Genomic DNA, 25,570 nt, shown 5'->3' with positions numbered 1-25,570 from the left:
GCCACTCAGATGTCAAAATTTATTAACTGAGCACTTTCTAAGTGCCAAGCAGCCTGCGAGGCCCAAGGCGTACAAAGCCGCCTAAGAAAGTTATTGCCCTCAGGGAACTCACTGTCTTGTGGGAGGTGATGGGCAAGTAAACCAGCAAGGCGATCCAATAACTGTAGGAACCCCGAGAAAGCACCAGGGAGGGTTTTATAGTCTTCAGAGCACTCGTATCTGCATTAGAATATGAGCTACGCAGACAGGGATGACTTGGCCTCATTTTCCAAATGAGAAAATCAAAGCCCACGAAGGTTTAAAAACAGTCTCTGAGTCACAAGAGGCTCCTAAGGGGGACAGGCGGGGGGGGACGCTGAGACCAGAGCCTTCACCTCCTGGAGCTCCCTTCTCCATCCTGCACTGCTCCCCACCCCTCCTCTCAGTACGGGTGATGCACATCCCCTGCTAAGTGGCCAGGGTGAAGTCAAGGGGCCATGGACCCCATGGGAAAGGGCACATAAAAACAAGACGTGCGTTCATCTGCTTGAGAAATAAGCCAAGGCAAGCCCAGGTCAAGGGTCTCTCTCCTTCTCCACTTTACCTGCCCCTGGTCACAGGTAAGACTTTTCTCCTGCTTTCTGACACATCCCACAATCTCCCCTTCCAGATGTTGACTCTTGCTGACCCCACCCTGCAAGATGCCCCTCCCTTGTCTTTACCTCTGTCTCTGCCCAGCAGAATTCTGTATACCTACTAAGGCCTCCCTCATCTCCTCTTTCTCCTTAACTTAGGACCAGAAGCTCCTTGAAGACATGTGTCCTTTTTTGTTTTCCTTTGTATTCCCAAGTACCTGGCATGTAGTAGACATTCAATAAATGTTGCAATGAATGAATGAATGCATGCATGCATTCAAATAACAAGAATGTATTGGGATCCTTAAAATTCATGGCATTGCGGTAGGTGCTTTGGACATAGTCTAGCTTTTAATGTCATTGAAGAGACCAAACTTACAAGCAGAGTTGAGCAGTCATGGAAAGATTGCAGGTAGATGTCCAAGTGACTAATGTTTATGTGGGCACTCTGGAAAAATGGAATGGGAAGAACCCCTACCCAAAATTGGTTCTGATGTCAAGACTGATCATGCCACACACACACCAAGAGTGTACTAAAGAGTTTATTATTCACATAGTGAGTCTTTCTGGGAGAGCAGGGGAGCTCCCAAGCAGTCTGAAAATGGCTTGAGAGCCAGGGAAGGAGACCACTTGGAGTTTTTTTGGTAGTTTAGGATTGGGGCCGGAGTCAGTATTCCAGTACATGGGCGGGAGTTTGCATGCTACAACCTCCCTCCAGCACCAGAGGAGAAAGCACCAATGCTCACTAATCAGCTTGCCCGAACGTGGAGCAGAAAAGGAAGAGGGAGGGATAAGGCTTTAAAGCTGTCAGCAATCAAATATCTAAAAATTGAGTCAGACCCTTTATTGAAGAAATCAAGTCTACAAATGATCCCAAGTAGCCCACACAAGGAGGCTGGGGAGGCTCTATGTTCTAGGTTGCAGAGGATGAACCTGAGAGAGGTTGCTGATTCTGAACAGGACTTTAACAACTTGTAGGAAGGACCCTAACGCATACTAATCAGGACCAGCACAAGAAAAGGAAGGAGTGGAATTTGGGGGAGGAAAGAACAAGGACCTGTCCCACGGTGAAAGCAGAGCAAACGGGGAGTTGAGCTGGTAACGAGTCTGGCACAGTTCCAAGGTTGGCTACAGATACTCTTGGACACAGGAGTAGGGAAGCAGGACGCCCGGTTCACTGGAAGGATCGGAAGGAAGCACTAAATGAAGACATTTGATGTACCAAGTTATGCATTTGAGCTTCATTCTTATGGAAACAGGCAACTCAGGAAATGTTACACTGGCATTAACACAATGTCAGTGATGCTAGGGACGTCTTGAGAGAGAACTTGACAGGAGTTGCCAGTAGAGTGAGCACTGAAAGGAAGGAGTCAGAGACTTAAAAGGTCTGGGCTCCATGACCAGAAAATTCATGGCATCCCTTCTTGTCCCTCCTTCCAGGCAATACCCAGCAGGTAAGGGCTGCTCAATCTTTATTTGCTAAACTTTGCACATTATTGGTCCACTTTGCTGAAGGTGACTTTATCAAAACCTTTCTGCTAGTACCTGGGGGGAAAATCCAAAACTCCAGACAGGAGAATGAATGAAACAGAATTATATCTATACTACTATCTTGTTCCTTGACCCTACCCTCCCCCCCCAAAACACCGTGAAAATTATAGCTTTCTGGAGAAATTGCATTTCCGAGCAAGATTCCCTTCCATTTCTCAGGCACTTTCATCAATGGAAGGATTCTATAATCTGGATCGGGACATTGAGGGATCTGCCAAAAGCTGGAAAAAGTTTGTGGAATCGGAATGTCCTGAGAAGGAGAAGCTTCCACAGGAGTGGAAGAACAAGACAGCCCTACAGCGTCTCTGCGTGATGAGAGCCATGCGGCCCGACCGGATGACCTACGCCATGCGGTACGGGACACAGGAGAGTGGGGAGCCCCAGGGAAGGCATGGGGCAGTCTCAGCATGGCCCAATGAGCAGAGCTGAGCACAAAGGTCAACCCTCTAAGACCTATTGCTATGTGTTTGTCATGTATTTTCTTAATACCTAAGTGCATGATTTGGAAAGAGGTGCTCATCAGTATAAGCCTTATGAAGGATACTGGGCACACCCGATGTGGTGGGAGATGATGGTACCCAGAGGTTCATCCACAGCAGGAAGAACATCTCTCCCCCCCCTTTCTCTCCCCATCCTTTTTCTTCTTCTTCCTCTTCCTCCTCCCCCCCTTCCTCCTCCTCCTCCTCTTCTTCTTCTTCTTCTCCCAATAATAGCTGTCATACTGGGTGTGAAGTGGTATCTCATTGTGGTTTGATTTGTATTTTCCCAATGAATAATGACAATGAACATCTTTCCACATGAAAAAAAAAAAAAGGGAAGAGCATCTCTCTGACCACAAAGAAGCGAGAGAGAAGGAGCAGAGGCTGTAGCTGAGGTGGTAGAAGGATGACAGGAAACTGAGGAGGATCTTGTGTGATGGCATCTCTTTTCTCTGAGAAGTTGGGAGCGAGGTCATCAGGGGAGTCTCTGCGCCTGAGGCGGTGGCAGTGTTGGAATTCAAGGAGGATGCAGAGTTTGAAATAGAGTCTGTGACAAGTGGGAGAGAAGGCTGACCAGGGGAACCCAAAGAACTCCAAGCAGCACTGAGGGCTCCTCTAGTTAAAATCCTGTGTGTGTAATGGCACCAGTCTTCACCGTTGGGTGGTTCTCCGCAGCAACATCCAACAGCTCCGGTGTAGATGCGGTTCCGTAGGTCCAGAGCATGGCTCAGTTCGAGGTAGGGGTTAGGCAAGGGGCGGCGGGGGTAGGGAGATGAGGATATTGACGAGATAATGATTGGGACATCAAGGCGCGTGCAGTCTATAGGGACCGAAAGCAGATTAGCAGCTACCTGGGGCTGGATGGTGGGAACAGGAGTTCTTCAAGTAGGCAGGAGTAATCTTATTTGGCATGACGAATGTGTTGTAAAACTGGATTATGGTAAAGGCTGTATAATTCAGTAAATATATCAAAAATTAGTGAATGGCGTACTTAAAATAGATAGGTTTTTATGTGAATTGTACCTCAAGAAGTTTTTGGTTTGTTTGTTTGTTTGTTTGTTTGTTTGTTTGTTTAAGGTTATAGGCCATGGCATCTACACTGGATAGGAAGGAAGTGAAGAGAGTAGGGGGATGATTTGATTTGATTGATTGATTTTGATTTTTTTGACAGAGAAAGAGCATGCACAGGAGAGGGGGGAAGGGACAGAGGGAATGAGAGAGAGAATCTTAAGCAGGTTCCACAGTCAGCATGAAGCCTGATGCTGACGTCATGACCTTTGCGGAAATCAAGATTCAGATGCTTAACCAGCTGAGCCACCCAGATGCCCCAAGTAAGGGAAATATTTTTTTTTTTTTTTTTTAAGAAAACAGGGAGGACAAAATACTGAAAATCCTACATCGGTCTTGGCACCAGAGCAGGCAATTCAGAGGTGGAATAAGGGTCCGTTGCTGAATTGCTGGTAGAAGGTTTTAGTCTGAGGGTGTGATGTTCTCAGTTAAGGTTTCAGATGTGAAAAAGCCCTCAAGTGATGACAAGGATGAGTTGTGGCCATGAAATCAGGTGGCTGAATGGGGGAAGAAATGAAGATTAAGAATCTGGAGGATTGTCTACATGGATGTTGACGTCACTCAGGCTGGTGAAGAGACAGTCCATGAGTCAAGGGTTCAGGGAAGGACTAGAGTGATGAGAGGAACAGTAGGTGACATCAACGTGCAGGGGTGGTGGGAATGCGGCCAGGGGAATGGGGTGTCCACGGACCCCCCAAGTATGGAAAACCATGGTTTAAAAACAGCAGTCATCAGTGAGGAAGACTGTGATCCCACCTCTCAGTCCTGAGGTAGGTCAGAGGCAGGAGAATGAGCCCAATGGAAGAGACCACAGAGAGAGAAGTGTCCTTGGGGAAACGTTAAGGCCAAGAGTTGGGCCCGATGACCAGTAAGTGGTTACAACTGCAAGGCTGGTTTGGCGTAACATGGGACAGTCTAGAAAGGAGCATTGGCTAGTGGAATAAGATGAAACAGATGGTGATAGAAGCAGGAGAGCATAGGAAGGTGGAGAGGCTTAAATCTTGAGCAGGGAAGGAGGACCGCAGGATGTAGAAGACAGAGGATGCAGCTGGGCCTGCAAGCTTCTAGAAAGCATTGATCCTGGCCATCTTCCGGAAGATGGTGGTGCGGGGACAAGACACCCAGGCTTCCCAGAGGAGTTGGGTGTGGCGCGGACAGATAGGGATTCAGAACAAGCCCTGATCCAGGACAGCAGACAGGCAGGAGCCGCATAGCTTCTAAGTGTTGACTTAAGAACGAGGGAACTGGAAGTTGGCCGCAGCTCTGTAGCTAACCACCAAGCCCATGACCTGAGTACATCCTGCCAGGTCTGTAGGCCTCCCTGTCTCCAGCATCACAGGTCTGTGACAGATACACATGCGTGTGCTTCTTTCCCGGCAGAGATTTTATTGAGGAGAAGCTGGGAAGCCAGTACGTGGCGGGAAGAGCACCCGACTTCGCGACCTCGTTTGAGGAATCAGGGCCAGCCACACCGATGTTTTTCATCCTGTCTCCAGGGGTGGACCCTCTGAAGGACGTGGAGAATCAAGGTGAGAAATCGTGCTCTTGGAGCTGAGGCTGCCCCAGCCCCACGAACTTCCACTCCTTGTGTCCGTTGGTCTCTCTTTTCCTGGCTCAAAGCTCAGTACACAGTACTCAGGATTTACTAACACAGAGAAGTCAGGGTCATGGCTGAGCCAACACTAGGGGATCTTCCCTGGAGGGGGGACCATCCAGGGCAGTGCATGGAAGAGTCCATGCTGGCAATTTTATCCGGAGACCTTGTCCTACCACCCACCCACCCACCCACCTACTCCCCCTTGCTTTGGCTGGAGCGATCTTTCTTCAAGGCTCCTACTGCCCTGAGAATAAGGGCCAAACTCCTTAACGTGCCTCACAGGGAACTTCATCCTCCCATCCCTCCCTCTTTCTCCAGCCTTCTTTAGCCATAGTAGTTGCCTGTTGCTGCTGTAATGAATTACTGCAAATCTAGAGGCTTAAAATAACATGAATGTATTCTTGTACAGTCCTGGAGATCCAAAATCATAAATGGGTCTTACTGCCTCCCTCTTTTCCTTAGAAAGACTCCTGTGATTATACTGGGCCCATTTAAATAATCCAGGATAAGCTCCCCATCTTGAGGCCCTATATTTACTCACACTACAGAGTCCCCTTTGCCCTGTAAAGTCCTACATTCATAGGTCCTGAGGATTAGGACATGGACATCTTTGGGGATCTACCATTCTGCCTACATTCCCCTAATCCCCTCTTTTGCATTCTACATGGCACCCATTATCCCATGCCTGCTGTGTCCCCCCCTGAATCCCCCTACCAGACCAGCTTCTATTCATCCTTCAGATCCCTATTTCAAGTCACCATCTCCAGGAAGCCCTACTGACTTCCAAGATTCTAGGATCCCCTCCCATGTGCTCCTGGAGCACCCTTCTTTATGTCCATCACCTTATAATTGTCTAATGACCACTGTGTCTTCCTAAGAGAGTGAGAGCTCCTTGGGGTTGGGTGTCCTTGTCACCAGGATATCCCTAGTTTCTAAAACTGTGATGGGTACTCAAGAAATAGATACATTAATGAAGGAATGAGCAAGTGAATGACAAAACTATAACCCTGGCAAAACGACATTTCATGAAGTTAAATAAAGACCTGACATGTCAGAGCCCAGGCCATATAGCTCCAAGAGCAGTCTCTTCATTATGCAATGAAAGGATTCCACAGCCTATGCCTGGTGCTTGGGGGTCATTGAGATGAGGCTGACTCGGTCCTAAAGAATGGATAAGATTAGCGCGCTGGGGGCGCCTGGGTGGCTCAATGGGTTAAGCCTTTGCCTTCGACTCAGGTCATGATCTCAGGGTCCTGGGATCGAGTCCCACATCGGGCTCTCTGCTCAGCAGGGAGTCTGCTTCCCCATCTCTCTCTGCCTGCCTCTCTGCCTACTGGTGATGTCTCTCTGTCAAATAAATAAATAAAATCTTAAAAAAAAAAAAGAAAAAAACACGCTGGGGTGGCTCAGTCGGTTAAGCCATGCGACTCTTGGTTTCAGCTCAGGTCCTGGTCTCAGGGTCATGGGAATTGAGCCCCATGTCAGACTCCACATTCTTTAAAAAAAAAAAAAAAAAAAAAAGAATGGGTAAGATCTATGCGAGGAACAAGAATTATCTTTTTTATTCGCTGATTTTATGTATATTTTCATAGTCTCCTAATAAATTCGCACGATGCTTGCATATTTTTAAAGTATGGATAATAAAGAATTCAAAATGAAAAACAACAGTTCTCAGCTCCAGCCAGCCTTCCCCATACCACCCCTTTCCAGACACTTGTTTTTTGTTTTGGGGGGTTTTTTGGGTTTCTTGTGGGGTTTTGTTTTTGTTTTTGTTTTTGCCAATTTCTGAATTTAGTCCTCCTTGTAGCTCCTGCTCTATTTCCTACTAATCTTGTATTCCCAGTTGTTGTTGTTGTTGTTTTTAATATTTATTTATTTATTTTAGAGAGCATGAGGGGGTGGGAGGGGGAAGAGGGAGAGAATCTCAGGCAGACTCCATGCCTAGCACAGAGCCAATGTGGGGCTCGATCTCATGACCCTCAGATCAGGACCTGAGCTGAAGCCCAAAGGAGCTTGCTTAACGGACTGAGCCACCCAAGGCACCCCTTTTATCACTAGGTTTTTTTTTTTTTTTTTTTAAGATTTTATTTATTCATTTGACAGAGAGAGACCACAAGTAGGCAGAGAGGCAGGTAGAGATAGAGAGAGAGAGAGAGGGAAGCAGGCTCCCTGCCGAGCAGAGAGGCCGATGTGGGGCTCGATCCCAGGACCCTGGGATCATGACCTGAGCCAAAGGCAGAGGCTTTAACCCACTGAGCCACCCAGGCGCCCCGTCACTAGTTTTAAATTGATCAATTCTAGATATCTATTTACATTCCCTGATATAAAAAAATAAGAGTTTCACTCCCACTATTGCCCACCAAGACTGTCCACTTCTACCACATTTTTAACAGCTTTACTGAGACATCATTCATATGCGGTATGATTCGCCCACTTCGCGTATACGATTCAGTTTGCTAATATTTTCACAAGGCGATGCGACCATCACCACAATCTAATTTTAACAAATTTGTGTCTCTCCGTGCACCAGAAAAATCCTACATCTCTTAGCGAGTACTCCCTATCTCATCCCATGTCCTCCCTAGCCCACCACCGATTTACTTTCTGTCTCTAAGGATTTGCGTGTTCTGGACATTTTCTAGACGTGAAATCATACATTATGAGGTCTTTCATTGATGGCTTGTTTCACGTAGACTATTATTTTCAAGATTCATCCAAGTTGCAGCTATAGCATATACCATTCCTTTTTTACGGCTGGATAATATTCCCTGTAGATCAATCAAGCAAGTATTAATTTAACAATTATTAAGTCTTCTGATCCAGCACTATAGAATGTCTTCCCATTTATTAAGATCTTCTGTAATTTCTATTATTACTATTGTATAGTTTGGGGTTTATAAAGTGTTGCTTTTCTTTTTTTTAATTGAGGTATGATTGACAGAAAGTGTTACGTTAGTTTCAGGTGTAAAATACAACGATTCCGCGTTTCTGTAGGATACTCAGTGCTCGTCCCAGGAAGTGTACTATTAACCCCCTTGCATTTCTTGAGTTCAGTTCATTCCCGAGTAGTTTGTCCTTTTTGATTCTGTTGTAAGGCGGGATTATTTCCTTAATTTCATTCCTGGAACGGTCACTGCTGGTGACTTTTGTACATTTTTGAATATTGGCCTCCTATCCTGCAACCTGGCTGAACATGTTTATTAGTTCCGATGATTTTTCTGAATTCCTTAGGTTTTTTGCAGATACAAGTTTAGGTGATCCAAGAAAAGATAGTTTCACTTCTTCCTTTCCAAACTGGATGGCCTTTTACTTCTTCTTCTCACCTACTTGACCTGGCTAAAATTTATAACACAATATGAGGTAGAAATGGCAAACTGGGCCATCCTGGGCCTATTCTAGATCTTTGAGGAAAACCATTCAGTTTTCACTATTAAATATGACGTTAGCTGCGGGTTTTTTATAGATACCCTTCATCAGATTGAGCAAGTTTCCTTCTAGTTTGATGAGGTTTTTTTCCTTTATCATGAAAAGTTGTTGGATTTTGTCAAATGCTTTTTCCATATCCATTGAGATGATATCATTTTGTCCTTTATTGATATATTACATTAATTGATTTTTAGAAGATAAAGTAACCTTGCATTCCTCAGACCTCACTTGATCCTGGTGTATAATCATTTTATATATTGCTAGACTCAATTTGCTAATGTTTCTTTGAGGATTTTTATACCTATATTCATAAAAGATAATGACCTGTTGTTTTCTTTCCTTGTGATGTCTTTGTTTGCAGTATGAGAGAAAAATCAGTAACCTATACATGAGAATGATTTGGGAAGTGTTCCTTCCTCTTCTACTTTTTGGAAGATTTTGTGAAAGATTGATATTAATTCTTCATGTATGATAGAATTCATGGTGAAACCACCTGGACCTGAGCTTCTCTTGGTGGGAAGTTTTTAAATTACTAGTTCAATCTCATTTGTTATAAATCTATTCTGATTTTCTATTTCTCCCTGAGTCAGTTTTGGTATTTATTTCTAGGAATTTGGCCATTTTTTAAGACTTTTTAAAAAAGATTTTATTTATTTATTTATTTGACAGAGAGAGATCACAAGTAGGCAGAGAGGCAGGCAGAGAGAGAGAGAGGGAAGCAGGCTCCCTGCTGAGCAGAGAGCCCGATGCAGGGCTTGATCCCAGGACCCTGAGATCATGACCCAAGCCCAAGGCAGAGGCTTAACCCACTGAGCCACCCAGGCGCCCTGGAACTTGGCCATTTTATTCAATTATCTAATTCGTTGGCAAACTCCCAAATTTTGGTATCTATATTAAAATGTTTACTTCCTTGGCATGCCTGGGTGGCTCAGTTGGTTAAACATCTTACGTCAGCTCAGGTCATGATCTCAGGATCCTGGGATCAAGCCCTGTGTCAGGCTCCCTGGTCAGCGGGGAGTCTTGCTTCTTCCTCTCCCCCTACCCCCTACTCTGCTTTCTCTCTCTCTCTCTCAAATAAATAAATAAACAAATCTTTTTTAAAAAATGTTTACTTATGGGGTGCTTGGGTGGATCAGTGCTTCTAAGCATCTGTCTTCAGCTCAGGTCATGATCCCAGGGACCTGGGGTCGAGCCCCACATTGGGCTTCCTGTCTAGCGGGGACCCTGCTTCTCCCTCCCCCTCTTATGCTCCCCCTACTTGTGCTCTCTCTGTGGCCCCCTCTCTCTCTTATAAATAAATAAAATCTTTTATTAAAAAAAATTTTACTTCCTCTATTGGCCATGTTAACTTTTAAACAATGTTAGTGAAACTTAATGTTTTATTTTATGACTTCTAGATCATTTCTTTTGACTTCCCTCTGTGTAAGCTGAGACTTGAGTTTTCCAAATTAATTCAGCTGTGCTTTTTCCATAGACAAGGATGACTATATATTCATCCTACTCTGTTAACATCATTAATTTTATTCATGCCTAGTGCCTAGGCTATGAGTTAACTGTAATATTTGAAAACCAATAGCATTTATGTCATAATTAATTTACACATATTAGTCACCAAAGAGCCAAGTAAATATGCTGGGATTACATTTCCTTCTTCGTGGATCCAATGTCCTCATCTCTAGGGGACTCTCAGAGAAGAATGTTCTCAGCACAGAGTTTCAAAGTCATATCAAATTTCAGTTTGCTTCATGTACATGATGATTTTCTTGGATAACTTTACGTTCTTCCTGGAGTTTCTGAGTGTCTTTTCCTTGTTCTTGGGAGAAGAAACAAATGCCCCCTCTGCCGTTATCATGGCTTCATACCTCTTATTAATCGTATATGTTGTCTAGAATCCACATTATCCTCCTTGAGAATGTTCCACCCAGAGCCCACGTACGTTCTGTTCTAAAATAGATAACTTGCACGTTAGCCACCCTGGGACTTACTGTCTCTATATTCTAGTCAAATACTATCATTTTGGGGATCCTGTGTCTTTTACCTTCAATTTTGACCCCAGTTTTGCTAGCATGTGCCATCAGAAGAGAATCATGGGAAGTAAAAATTCTGTATCCTTGAGTGGCTAAAAGGCTTTAATTTTGCCCGTATACTCTTTCAGTAGTTTTGCTAGGTGCGAAATGGTTTTTCCAGAATGCATCCGCATTGCTCTGTTGTCTTCAAGAAGTCAGTCGTGTTCCCTTGAGGTCAAATGCCAGTAGGGCGCTCTTCTTCCCGTCATGGTAGTTACCTGTTTCTGTGCTGGAAACTTGAGGATCGTCTCCCTAGCTTGTGTTCTGGAGCACTAGGAGCTGTGTTTGGTGGGTGTGGGTCTTTTCCATTCATCTGCTCAGCACTCAGCATGCCATTTTAAGCGGAAAAGTCAGACCTTTCTTGATGTCTGGAAATTTCGCTCTGTTATTCTTGGTAAATATCACTACCATTCACCAAGTTGCTCATCCCCAAAACCTGGGAATCGTTCGCCTTAGAGATTCCCTCCACCACCCACCACACTCAGTCTTATTGATTCTGCTTCCTAAATCCATTTCAGGCTGGTCTCCTTGTCTCTAGCATCATTGTTGCCTTCCTGGTGTGAGTCACCGTAACCTCACTTGGACTGACCCAGGGGCCTCCGAAGTCATCCTCAGTCTTCTCCTGCTGCCTGCAGTCTTTGGCCACTCGGCAGCCAAAGACATCTTGCTAAACCTCAGATCTGACTGTATTACTCTCCTCCTTAAAACACTCCAGTGGCTTCCCTTTGTTCTTAGGGAAAGTCTGGTACCCCTGGCATGATCTATGTGGCCCTGCACAGCATGGCCTTTCTGCCAACCCTTGGCTCTTTCCTTCCCCCAACCTCACTCTACTCCAGCCACACAGTCCTTTTAGATCCTCAGCCACACTATGAGCCTTCCTGACCTGGGCATTTGCACAAGAGATTTCTTTTATCCGAAATATTTCTGCCCAGCCATTCAAGACTGCGGTACCCACTCACCCTATAGGTACCAGCCACTTCCAACCTCCCTGCAAGACCAGTGATTCCCTGTTATGCATGTATTTGCTTCAGAGCATTCAGTACACTTCTAACTAAATATTTCTTTTAAGGGAACTTGGGTAGCTCACCCGGCTCAGGTCATGATCCCAGAGTGCTGGGATCGAGCCCGTCATGGAGCTCCCTGCTCAGCAGGGAGCCTGCTTCTCCCTCTCCCTCTAATGCTTGCTCGCTCTCTCTCTCAAATAAATAAATAAAATCTTAGAAAATAAATCAATAAATACTTCTTTTATCATTTTAACTGAGGTTTGCCTACCTGCTTGTCATTAAGATCCTCAAGTCAAGGACCATGTCCTCTTCCTTATCAGTACCTAAAAGTGTAACTAGCGGAGAAAAAGCACTCAGTAATTATTTGTGAATTAACAGATGAGTGAGTGTCATAAGAACTGTTGTTGTCGCCGAGTTGTTCCCAATTTTCACCTTTTTATCGAGTTCTGCATTCTGTCTTCTGGAGGTTTAGTCCTTTCATATTGGCAAAGTCTAGCTGCCTCATTTTGATCCAGTATTTTCCTTTTTGGAAGCTCGCGGATGCCCTGTTTATGAGCAATTTCCTTCTGTCCTTTGCCAATTGACCTCCATCTCTTTCATCCCGCACTTCAAGGCTTTCTGTCGTTGTGGGGATGCGGACCTCTCCCTGATCCATATTGGTTATTTGTGTCTGAATACATTATCTCAGCCCTGCCCTTGGCCTAATCTCAAGTCGTGTTTCCTTACTGGAGGCAATATTGCTGTTCATCAGCCACAGATTACTTAAGCACCTGTGCCTCCTTCTCTCTCTCCCTTCCCCGGTGCCTTCTTGATGGCTTCATTTATTTTCTAATTCACCCACTTAGAACATAGACTCTGGTGGCAGCCATGCTTTCTGCATCTTTTTTTTTTTTTTTTAAAGTCTTTTTTTTTTAAGATTATTTATTTATTTATTTGACACAGAGAGAGAGATCACAAGTAGGCAGAGAGGCAGACAGAGAGAGAGGAGGAAGCAGGCTTCCTGCCAAGCAGAGAGCCCGATGCGGGGCTCGATCCCAGGACCCTGAGATCATGACCTGGGCCGAAGGCAGAGGCTTAACCCGCTGAGCCACCCAGGTGCCCCCATGCTTTCTGCATCTTGAATCAAATCAGATTGCCTGATGGGCTCCTCTTCTCCAGTTTGGAACCTACACGACTGACTCACACTTCCCTCCCTCTCTCTCCCTAGCCCCAGCGTACTAAGTAAGCTTACTGTCTCTGTGTTTGGGGAGAGTCTGTGTATCAGACAGTTCACTGTTTCACTCCACATAGACACTTACAAAGCTTGGCATCCTTTCCCATTTTTGAGTTTGTGGTTTATGCTCTGAACGCCTTCGTTTCTCTGTCCCTTTGTTTCAACATGGCAGGTTTTAATATTGGGGAGGGTTTTAAAACTTGAGAGTCAGGGCACCCGGATGGCTTAGTTGCTTAAGCATTTGACTCTTGATATCAGCTCAGGTCTTGATCTTGGGGCCGTGAGTTCAAGTCCCACAGTGGGCTCCACGCTAGGCGTGGAGCCTACAAATGAATGAATGAATGAATGAATGAACCTACCTACCTACCTGAGAGTCAAGTGAAAGCTTTGTTGCCTCATCCTCATGCCTCCATCACCCCCTACCCCCAACCCAAATGCCCTGAACCCACAAAGTCCCGTGTAAGATTTTAGGAGTTCTCGAGTCCCTACATCTCATCCACTGACCCTTGATCAGGAATCTATGCTTTTCTGGCAGCTTTGTGCCTCTTAGTCTCCTCCAGGATTTTCCTTCCTCAACAACTTTGGAGGAGGAGGAGGGAGGGGCGGGGAGGAGGACAAAATTCCATCCACTTTCCACGGCTTCTGTTCTAACACAAAACCTAGCACCATCCACCCCCACGGCTTCCCTTCTTGCCTTCTCTGATTAATCCCTTGAAGTGCTTTAATGTAACCCTCTTTGCCTTTCTCTTCATCACCTCCTTCCTGAATGAGCCACACTTCCTTATTTCCATACATTCTCGCCTTTGCTTCTTTAAAAAGCAATCACCCATTTTTCCCAATCACCCATAATACCTGCCTCCTAGGGCTACGGTAGGATAGAAATGAAATCTCGGACATGAAAAGACTTTGAAATGTTCAGAGTACAGTAGCGTTGTACGGCATTCTAACGAAGATGGTAATTCCCCTGTTCTTGGAGGGAGCTCAGCCGGCTGCTTCCTCTCTGTCCTTGAAGCATGGCTTTATCCTTGGCCCTCCCAACCCACAACTCCCCTTTCCACCCTAACTCACAGGCATCTTCTCTTTCACTCGACTCTCTCATCGTCTTACTCCGTCTCTCTCCTCCTTTGTTCAGTTATCTGGCTTTAACAAATAATCCTGTTATTTCCACATTGTAATCAGGAAGAAGCCGTATCTACCACCTTTGCCTTCCGCTGTTTCCTTGTTTGCTCTCTCCAAGGTGCTGATCAGAACTCTGCGCTCACTTCAATTTTTTTGCAAACCTGCTACCCAGTGTGTTCAAAGAAAGTATTCAATTTAGTGTTTCTGTAGCCAGATTATCCACACTTTGCATGCAGCCTCTTTCCCATGGTTCCTGGCTCTCTTCTCTTTTCTTTAATAGTCCATTGGACCTCAGTGAGGTGGGAGCAAGTGCAGTCTTGGTGAAGAGCTTCAGGATTGGGGGAATATTGGTTTTTGTGTTGAGAGAGACTCATTTGTTCATGTGCCAGGGAGTGGGAAAGTGAATAGGGAGATAAAGGTTGATGATACAAGGAGAGATGGGATTCAGGGAGCAGAAGAGGGAAAGGAACAGGGAGGACACTTCTTCCACTGAGCAGGGATGCAGATAAAATGGCAGAAAATTGAAGGAGTTCCTGCCACGTGGCATATGTTTCCCCAGGGAAGCAGAGAGTGAAGCAAACTGCTGGGAGACAACAGGGTCGGGCCTTCCGGGAATTTTTAAAGGAAAGGGGAAACGGTGACACAGCCAACTTCTGGGCACACAGAAAGATTGCCAAACAGCATTGAGGATGAGAATCATGAACTTGGGGTGGCTCCAACTCACCAAATGTTTCCCTTCCTGTCTTGTTAATTCATCCAGGTTTGGGTGGATTTAGCAAAAGGGTGGCACGGAAGCCGAAGGGGCACCGGAGTTGAAGGTTTTGTAAGATCTTCGTTCTAAAGGATTATTGAATCCGTATTAAAATGAGAGGGAAGTCAAGGTGAAGGTTAGAAAAAATAGAAGAGCCAATGGACTGGGCATTTCACTGAAGCAGAGTGACAGGTGGGGAGGGATGAGGGAACCGACTAGAGAGGAGAAAGCAACAGTAGTAGACATGAATGAAGAATTTGTCTGACATGGTTCTTGACAATAGTAACGTCCTGGGCACAGCCATGGGGAGTGAGTAACGGAAGCGGATGGAGTTCAGTTCTTTGCAGATGTCAATGCAGGAGGCTGGAGGTTGGCTGAGTCATCCATTGTGACCTTGAGTTTTGCCGGGATAATGATGAAACGGGACATATGGAAGATTTTGAACTGAGCCCCCAGTGGAAATGAATCTCACTGGGACGTTGGTGGAAGGCAGAGAACACAGAAGTTAGCAGAGAATATAGCCAAATGACACATGCTTAAAAAGAAAGGGGGTTTTTATACAAGGATGGGAAGAAATAACCTGCAAGTGAAGAGGAACCTAGAAAAACATTCCCCTTCCTCCCAGCTCTGTGGCTACACGGAGCTCGGGAGAGGGCCACAGAAGATGCCACATCCTCAGAGACAGACAAAGAAGCATGCTGGGGAGGTGTGGAAGGAGGTTTACGATGGACACGATCTGGGTGACACTGCCACGTGGAGAGTGGGAAGGAAGATCAGAAAAGGAAAGAAGAGTTAAAGGTAGTGGGAGTGGGGAGGCATGGAAGCCATAGTGCAGAACAGCATGAAGATGAAAAGCCACGAGAACATGGCTGGCAAGAGGGGCTTGCTGGTGACGGTGCAGGGAGCCCCGAGAGCCTCAGAGTTGCCAATGGAAGGACCCTGCAAGTTTGCCCCAGCACATCATGGGGCTGGCACATTCGGTCCTTGCAAATCCCATCAATGCTTCCCCTTCTCAACTTCTCCCCATCAGCCTCATCACCACACCTCAAGCCTAGACTAACACACGCTGAGCCCCCCTGTGCATGCCAGCCTCTGCCCCAAGGGGTCCCTGCAGTCCGTGGTTTGCAAACCGATCTTCAGCGAGAACCTCTTCTCCTACATCTCCCTGACAAACAAAAGAAATTGGCTCTTTTGTGAGTAGGAACCTCACGGAGGCTGTCTAATAATCCCAGCACCTTTTATCCTGGTACTTTCTCTGGAATAAGTTGTTTATATTGCCGGTTCCAAAGCTGACATCAGATCTATTGCCAGCAAGGATTTATGGTTTAATAAGGGTGTTTCTCGGGCTCATCTCAGTTGAATCTCTAATAACTCCTCCTCGCTGCAGAAAGTCATCATCTTTCGTCTTGCACAGACTTGGGAAGGAGACTCGATACCTTTTCTTAGCATTTAAAAGAAATATCCAGTATTGACAGTTTTGTTTAAATTTTCTCGCACAAAATATCGAATTGCATCTTTCATTTCAGTTCCCCTGAAATGAAATGTTTAAGGACATATTTTTTAATCTTCTTTCTGTCTTCCTACTTCTTCTCTTTTCTCTCGCGTACTTTATCTTCCTAGAAGAAAATTGCTCCGTAATTCCTGCGTGGCCGTAGATACACTTTTATGATCCTCTGTCTAAGGAATATTATGTAATTTCTCTAAACTTTATCGAACGGGGCTGAGAGCTGACATCCCAGCAGAAGTGGTCCTTGCTGCTGAGACTGGCCGCGTTGTGTAAAGTTTCTCCTGGGCAGGCAGAACGCGCAGTGGGATGGCTGTGTTGTGTGTCCCTGTAACAGCCGCCCTTCCCAGGACGCAGAGCATCTCCACCTGCCCACCCGAGCCCTTTCTTGTCTTGCCTTTGGCTCCTCTCTGCTCTCACTCATGCGAAACGAGGAGATAAGACATTCCTCCGTGTTGAGGAACAGCAGAGGAGGCTAATATGGAGTAAAGACCAGGAACCCGGAACCACTTGAGTCTTACCCCAACCAGGCATCCCTCCCCGCGGAAGTCCAGGGAAAATCCATAGCCTGGGAGCCCTTTCAGCCTCTAGGGCAGCAGACCAATGCCTGGTGTTCAAGCGAAGCCACACCAAAGGGCGTCATCACTTCAGTCCACCCTTGGGGACTCAGCGAGGGGGGCGGGGAGGGTTGATGTCGGACAAGTGCTTCCTGTTGTTGGGGAACAGAGAGGGGGACGAGGTATCCCTCACCCCGCAGCACGCTGCTGAGAGGAAGAGGGGAAGAGTGTGGGGGTTTCAGGCAGGCCTGGGTTCGAGCAGTGGTACGGCCACGGGCCTTTCCTCATGACCACTGGACAACAACAAAGATGGCGGACACGAGCGAAAATAAGGACGACTCCACACCCCTCGCAGGGAGAAAGCTCGGCTACACCTTCAACAACAGGAACTTCCACAACGTGTCTTTGGGGCAAGGACAGGAGGTGGTGGCTGAGGCGGCGCTGGACCTGGCTGCCAAGAAAGGTCACTGGGTCATCTTACAGGTATGACCCCTGTGCCCTGTTCGGGGTCATTCTTGGCCCCACAGCTGTGGGGAGCTCCCAGGGCCATCTCTGGGCTCCTCTGTCCTCTCCATCCCTCTCCCCTGCCTCTCCTTCCACACCCTTGCCCATCTCACCACCTGATCCTCTTCCCCATCCCTCCTCTGGGGTCCTCCCCACCTCTCCCCACGGCTCCTTGTCCCCCACCCCTCACAGGCCCCTGGCCCCCTCTCTTCCTGTTTGGGGCCTCCTCGGGGAGTAGGTATCCAGCTGAAGACTGTGGGAACGGGGTCTGGTTCACGGGCTAACCCCTCCCCAGGCATGTCCCAGAACTTTCCACCGCTCTGCCCTTCTGCTGTGCCCCGCGTTCTGTGTCCTCAGTTACACGTGTGACCACGACAGCACACGTGTAACCGGAGCTCTGCCTCTGCACCCAGAGCTCTTGCCGGCGGGCGCCTGCCTGGGACGTCTCCTGCCGCCCATTCACCGAACTCACAAGACATAAGGGCAGCCCCTCTCCTGTCGCCACCTGTCCCCTCATCCCTGGTTTATGCACCTTGCAGGGGAGTTGGGGCTGGGCCACGGCTCTCCTGGGGTGCCCTGGCTGAGCTGAAGTGACTTACCTGATGACCATGTCCTTCACTACATTCCCTTAAGGAGACACCTGCTCCTTAATCCCCTTTGCGCCCAGCGCCCTGTGCGAACAGAGGAAACACCCCCAAAAGGGTGACAGACTCGATGAAGAGATCAGTGCAAGGGAAAATAAACACACAAGAAAGGTCACTCCCACCCCGTCCTTGCTCTGAGTCCCGAGAACTTCTGTCTCCTGACCCCTCACTGCGTCACCACTGGTCACAGCGAGAACAGCCACCCAGAGTTGGGGGGCTTCGTCCTTCCTTTCCCTGAGGCTCTTTGTCCAGAAACTCAAGAGAAAAGACGGTGACAGCTTGGGATCCTACTTCCTCCCTCACAGGCTGGCAGGATGAGACCCCATCCTGGGCCCTCGTCCTTCAGGGACCCACCCAGCCACGGGGATGGCAAACAGAGAGCCTTTCCTCCCTCGGCACAGAGCGACCCCAGGACGCTTGCATCTGCTGATGTCCTTTCCTGAGAGCTCTCTCAGCTTAAATTCGGGAATTGGAATTCCTGCAGGAGGAGCGGAGGGCCTGGCTAAGACAGCCCTGGCTTTCCCGGGCAGCCCCCTGGAGCCTTGGCGCCAACACAGGGATCACAAATGAATTCCTTAACAAATGCTCATTTCGGCAGCTGCCCCTCACACTTACGTAGTGGTTACGGCACACAAAGCCCTTGAAAGGGCTTAACTTTGGTCCTTTGCAGCGAGTCAGTGAAATAAGTCGGGCCAATATTCTTGTTCTTCCTCCTTTTACAGAAGAGAAAGCAGTGCCCAGAGACCAGCTGCCGGGGCCAAGTGCCGTGCTCCGTGCCGAACCGTATATTTAAGGCTCTGCGGGCAGGCTTCCTCCAGTATTTCTGGAGTTTTCTCTCCCTGTCATAATGGAACCTACCACAAAGGAGCCATCCTGGCTACATCCTGGGTTCTGCAAAGTAGTGCTGAGAAACAAGTGTAGGTTCAGACACACAGACAGACAGGAATCACATGGGGCGGGGCGGGTGGGGGGATGGGAGGTCGCAGACGGAGGAGCGGGGCTTGGAGTGGGAAGCCTTCCCAGCGCGTGAGCAGCAATGCCTCCCTGTGTTTTAGGAAGATAAGTTTGGCAACAATTAGCAGAACGGCTGGGAGAGAGGGAGAGAGGACGCAAGAAAGCTAGCTAGAAGTTTAAATCAGTGCTTTTCACATTTTAACACGCATACAAATCACGGCAGGATCTGATTGAAATGCACTGATTCAGGAAATCTGGGTAGGGCCAGAGAGTCTGCATTTCTAGACAGCTCCCAGAGAAGGCAGCACTCCAGGTCCATGGGCCCGCTTCCGAGTTATCAAGGGTTCAAATCCTCCAAGTGTCAGAGGTGGGGGGTCTGGATTTGGAGCATCTGGACCGTGTGTTCCGGTCTCCCAACGTAGCCCAGCACCTTCAGCTCTGCCCGGAACTTGGTAGAAATGCAAATGCTCAGGTCTGCCTTAGACCCAAGGATCTTTTTTCCTTTTTAAGATTTATTTATTTGACAGAAATCACAAGTAGGCAGAGAGGCAGGCAGAGAGAGAGAGAAAGGGAAGCAGGCTCCCTGCTAAGCAGAGAGCTCGATGCGGGACTCCATCCCAGGACCCTGAGACCATGACCCGTGCCGAAGGCAGAGGCCTCAACACGCTGAGCCACCCAGGCGCCCCAAGGATCTTGTTTTTGAGAAGCCCTGCAGGGAATCCCCGTGCATCGTCAGGTTTGAGCCCTGAATGCTGGAGAGACTTGGGAGATCAAGAGAATAGGGTTCAGTTGCCAGGGACGGCCAGGTCCCATCACTGGGAACCCAAGACACCCGCTGCGATGAGCTTTGTCTGAAGGCCAGCCCCCTGCCCCCCACTGAGGCCTTCCTGAAACCCTCTGACGCTAACAAAACTAAGCAGACGCCTGCATGAGGTGAGGGGGTCTTCCTTCCCACTAGAACATCCACCTGGTGGCCAAGTGGCTCGGCACCCTGGAGGAGAAGCTGGCAGAGCACGCGGAGAACAGCCACCCGGACCTCAGGGTCTTCATCAGCGCGGAGCCCGCGCCCTCCCAGGAAGGCCACGTCATCCCCCAGGGCATCCTGGAGAACGCCATCAAGATCACGAACGAGCCTCCCACAGGCATGCACGCCAACCTGCACAAGGCCCTGGACAATTTCTCTCAGGTATGGCCTGGGGCGGGGGGTGGGGGGCGGGGCGGACGAGCCGTGCCCCTCACCGTGGCCGACTGACCTGCGTCCCAGAGCATCCAGCTGCCCGGGGGGGGGGGGGGGCGAGAAGGGGGGGGACGGGCTGTGGAGCGGTGTGTCCCCTCTGTAAGGGACCTCCCAGTGCCCGCGGAGTACAGCCCCGCTGTCGGTTCCCCAGTACACTGCGGGGTGGGGAGGGGGAGCCAAGCCTGGGGGTCTGTCTTTGGCAAGAGGTGTGGGCCAACTCTGCGCAGGTCTCCCTGCTGAGGAGATACCCCTCGAAGGAGAGGGCTGTACATCGTGTTGCTGTACATCTAAGGGACATGCTACACCAGCCACACGCTTACTGGCTGAGCACGCAGGGGACGGGTGCACGTGTTCCCACGAGAACACCTGCCATCGTCAGGCATCCCAAGCATCCACGTTCACATAACCCAGGTGTCGGATGGGGGATCTGGCCTTGTAACGTCGCCACGTGGTAGGCTCTCACAGCGTGGTCCCCGGAGCAGCCGCAGCTGCTGGGAACTTGGTAGAAATGCAGATTATCAGGCCCTCCAGCGCCCCCAGACCTCCTGCATCAGAAACTCTGGGGTGAGGGCCCAGGAACCTGCATTCTAGCAAGCCTCCAGGGGATTCCAGGACGAAGTTGAGAAGATCAGTACAGAAGGTTCAGGGGTGAGCCACCACGTACTAGAACCTTCCTTCAGTGGGAATCTGAGACTTGTGTTGCAGAGCGTGGGCTTAAAGGCAAAGAGAGGCCCATGGGCTACTGACTTCGTATGTGAGGGTGACTTGTGAGGTCTGAGGCTCAGGCTTTCTTCACCTTCTCAGGAAGGCGGCCTGTCTTGCTGCCTCTTCCTGGGGGAGCTCCCGCTACCTGGGAAGGAGAATCCACAAAGATGTGAAAGCCAGGAGATGGGGGGCTATGGGGCCACCTTGAAGTCCATCCGTCACCCTGGGCCTTGGTGGAGTCCAAGGGAAGGGTTCTAGGATCTGTCCTCTCAGACATTGTCTTCTAACAGCCCCCACAGACCTCTGGCCCCACAGACCCCACACTCACAGACTCACCCCCAGTCCCAGAGCAGTCCCCTCAGGAACCTCAAGGAGGACTCTTGTCACTAACCCAACATAAACCACCAGGACTAGGGGCCCGCTGGCGTCTGGTCTAACTTAGACTTGACAGCTATATGGTAGTCAGGATCTGAGGAGATTTCCTTGAGTGTGTGAGACCTCCCGCCCCACCCCCCCCCGCCATATCTTGGAGATCAAGCAGGCCTGCTTGGAGGGGAAAGTTTCCAAGGAGAAGCAAAATGTGGCCAGCCTCCTTTCTCACTCCCGTTCCCGTCCCAACTCCAAAATCCACTCACAATCTGGAACAGGGAGTGGGGAAACAGTACCAGGAGATTCGAGATCTCTTTGCTTGACGTTTTATTAAGAAACCCCTGCTTGTTGCAACAGAGTAGAAAGTAGGATGCTGTCTCGTTCATGGACCTATTCTTCCCTTTCCTTTAAGTGCTTTTTTCCCCCCCTACATAAGTACTAAATAAGTACTCCATACCAGCGGTCAGAACTTCTAAATTTTCCACATTTCATATTCCATGTAGGGGAAATGTAACATTCTTAAGTCTGAAACCTACAGCCTTCTGTCCAGGAGGCAGTGGCTGGTTCCAAGCAAAACCATTTTTTTCTAGAACAAATGAAACAAGGTGGGATCCAGAGGGAGGCAAAACATAAGAGACTCTTAATCTCACAAAACAAACTGAGAGTTGCTGGGGGGGGGTGGTTATGGACATTGGGGAGGGTATGTGCTATGGTGAGTGCTGTGAAGTGTGTAAACCTGGTGATTCACAGACCTGTACCCCTGGGGCTAACAATACATTCATTATATGCTTATTTTAAAAAAAAAAAAAAAGAAGAAGAAGTTGAGCTAAAGATTTAAAAAAAAAAAAAAATTTTTTTTCTGCCACGAAAAGTCACCGGTTGCCCAACAGTGTGAACACACATCATACCACTGAAATGGACACTTAGAAATGGTTGACACGATCAATTATATGTCATGTATTCTGCCGGGAATTTTTTTTTTTTTTATTCGTAATTGAAAAGTAAAAGGCCCTGGGAGGCAGTTAGCTAGCTCTCTTGAAGGACACTCAGACCCCTCTCAGACCTTTTGCCTCGAGGGTCTTGGACAGATCCAGGGAGAAGGGCAGGAAGGTGTCTCAGATGCTGGGCCTCCCAGTAGTTAATATTACAATATTATGCCTCAGTAGGATTATCACCATCTATAGAGGCCTCTGGCTTCCCCTCTCAGCCTCTCCCCGGACCCTTGTTCTTGGGTTTCTGTCCCCGCAAGCCCCACGTCCCATCTGGGTTACCACGGAAATAAATCCCAAAGGATGCAGGCTTTTCCTGGTTTTTCAGGCCCTCCCACCGTTGGGCTTTGGCCCGTTTAGAGCCGTCTTCGGTAACTCATTCTGAGAGAGAGACAGAGATGTAGGAGTACAGTCATTGCTCACAAGTGTTTTAATTGCTCCATTCTGCTTTTATTAAGTGCCCTGAGACCGAGGCCTGGCTACTACCCCTATATTCACTCTGTTCCTTCAGAGCCCTATTTTAGTCATTTAAGGGACAAATGGCAGAATTGAGCTCTTGGATCCCTGCTGACCCTGCTGTTGGGGACGATCATTCTATTCTGATTTTGTTTGAGTGTGCCACGTCAACCAGGACTCTTGTCTTTGTGCTTAGAGTCCTTTTTTAGCAGAGCCCAGCGCCTGCGTGACTCAGTCGGTGAAGCGTCTGCCTTCGGCTCAGGTCACCATCCCAGGGTCCTGGGATCAAGTCCCACATCGGGCTCCCAGCTCAGCAGGAGCCTGCTTCTCCCTCTGCCTCTGTCCATCCCACCCCCACCCCCCACTCATGCTCGCTCACTCTCTCTCTCTCTCCTTCCTCTCTCTCTCTCAAATAAATACATAAAATCTTTAAAATAAAAAAATAAAGTATTTCCTCATTTAAAAAAAAAAAGGAACAAATGAAGCATCCTGCATCCAGAGGGCGATTAAGGTCTTGCTCGTACAGGCAGTGACTTGTCCTGTGCCACCTCTGACCTTTCCTAGCCATAGCTTTGTGCCCAATATGGTACCCAGCAAAGGCACAGGGGGACCTCCACATGTCCAGGGAGAGAGAGGGACTGTCCTGGGCTCATCATGGAAAAGTCAGATCTAGTAGAAGCTGAATGGGTCCTGTCGCCTCTGCTTCTGCCCAGGTGAGCGAAGTCTAAGGGCCAGTCCTGGGACGAAACGGCAGGACTCAACCCAGTCCAACTGGCGCGAGCTTTGGAAGCGTCCCTTATAGGCTCTGCCTGCAGCATCTTTCTCCTTCCTGGTTACAAAGGGTCTCACTCAGGGGAGATCTTGTTCATTCCAGGCTTGGCTCCTGGTCTTTCCACGCCTTCAAGGTGCACACTTCCCCCATCTGCCACACCGTCACCACCGACCCCCTTAAAATCCACCAAGCACAATCCCATTGCCTTCCTCTGCACTTTCTATTTCTTCCTTCTGTCCCTTCTTTAATCCCCTCTTCATGAGCCTCAAACCCCCCCCCCAACACCGTCTTACGCATGGCAGGCAGGACCCCTCTGTGCCCCTGTTCCCGCAGCCGCGTGGCTGGTCCCCCCGGCTTAAGTTTAGGGGAGCAGGTGGTATGGCAAAGGGCATGGGATTCCTCTTTGTCTCGTGGCTCTGATTCCCATCCTCCCGCTCGGTCGCGCCAGCCGTGACCACACCTGCTCTGGTTCCTCCGTGGGCAAGCAGAGCAGACAGGAAGGGGAGAAACCTGAGATGATGCTCTAGGAGTCCCTACCTGCACCCCCGCACAATGTGTCACTCCTATGTCACACACGATCCTCATGACCCACGACCCTGCTTGCCATCAGCTATGCGGGGGGGGGGGGCTTAGCTGGCACACCCGGGGATGCAGACGTCAGTTGCAAACCAAACCCTGTAAGAACCTGAATCTAAAACCTTCACTCAGATTCTAAACTAGAGCCCAGCCCCTCCCCAAGCTCCCTTCGGACCCTAAGCCCGCGCCCACCCACAGTGCAATCCGTAGTCGGACCGTAGCTCCAAACCTAACCAGGATCTACAGGAGGCTTTTCCAGCGCAACTTCCAACCACCGTAACCCACGCGCTGGTCCGCGCTGCGCAACAGCAGATCTGTGCTAACGTCGGAGGCCGCACCTGCCTTGCAGGACACGCTGGAGAGGTGCTCCCGGGAGACGGAGTTTAAGAGCATCCTCTTTGCTCTCTGTTACTTTCACGGGGTGGTGGCGGAGAGACGGAAGTTCGGGCCACAGGGATGGAATCGTTCCTACCCCTTCAACACCGGGGACCTCACCATCTCTGTGAACGTGCTCTACAACTTCCTGGAGGCCAACGCTAAGGTACGGAGTCTCCGGCCAGTGCTGCGGGGGGCAGGGGCCTCCCCTCAGAAGGGTGACGCAGCGTCAGCAAAGGGAGAAAGGGCACGCGGTGCGAATGGTCTACACCCTCTCCGAGTACAGGAAGGAAAGGCCAGCCCAGGGCCAGCATGAGGCCGAGAAGGGCACCACGGTGAGGTTAGGGCCCAGAAAGCTCAGGAAACCAAACCAGGGACTCATGCCTGGCGCGAGGGAGTCCCTTGAGTCTGTGTCCCAGGACCCACCAGACCATGCCCACCTGACACCTGTTCCCGGTTGAATTAGCCAAGAACACAGAATTTCACAGAAAACTTCGACCAACAGCCCATTCCCTTCCACGTAAGGGCATGTCGAGACCATCCAGGCTTTTGTTGTTCACAGGCCAAACATAGCATCAGCAAGCCGCCCCCCCCCCCCCGCTTGCAGGTGGGAAACGTGCATCAGGCCCAGATGCCCTAAGCCATCACTCTGCCTCCAGCTCCGGGGTCCTGGGAAGCTCACCTCCCAAACACCCCCTCTTCACGCTCTGCACGGACACAAGGCTTTCCCCACGTGGTTCCCCGCCTGACGTCACTATCTTAACTTTGCCTGCTCCATTTCAATCACTTTGAACTTGGAAGGAGACCATAAATGAATATGCTGAGAAGTGGTATGAAATTAGGAACGTTCCCCAGTCTTTACTTTGTCCCGTGTGCTGTTTGCCATGGGAGGGACTTGCCGATGGAGCCTGACTTCCCGGCCACCGTCAATGACCATGAAAGAGGGAAGGCATATACGCAAGGGGGTTGGCACCTTGCCTCTCCTCACTGTCAGATGTAAGTTTTCAAGCATTTACCGAGCTCCCCGGGGCGCTGTGGGT

General features: G+C 49.0%; 1 protein-coding gene across 2 annotated transcripts in view; it reads left to right on the top strand.

Annotated features, from left to right (window-relative positions):
* The window catches only part of DNAH9 (dynein axonemal heavy chain 9), a gene marked incomplete at its 5' end in the record, with an annotated part of 326,297 nt that overhangs the window by 267,383 nt on the left and 33,344 nt on the right, over positions 1-25,570 (top strand). For both annotated transcript variants that reach the window (XM_080827022.1, XM_080827021.1), the window contains 5 exons: positions 2,325-2,518; positions 5,093-5,241; positions 17,305-17,432; positions 20,010-20,237; positions 24,505-24,696. In XM_080827022.1, the coding sequence (XP_080683148.1) occupies positions 2,325-2,518; positions 5,093-5,241; positions 17,305-17,432; positions 20,010-20,237; positions 24,505-24,696 (891 nt within the window). The remainder of the gene's footprint in view (positions 1-2,324; positions 2,519-5,092; positions 5,242-17,304; positions 17,433-20,009; positions 20,238-24,504; positions 24,697-25,570) is intronic.

This window comes from Martes martes, assembly GCF_963455335.1.
Source record: "Martes martes genome assembly, chromosome: 16".
NCBI classification, from domain to species: Eukaryota; Metazoa; Chordata; class Mammalia; order Carnivora; family Mustelidae; genus Martes; species Martes martes.
This window is presented reverse-complemented; position numbering and strand designations above follow the sequence as displayed.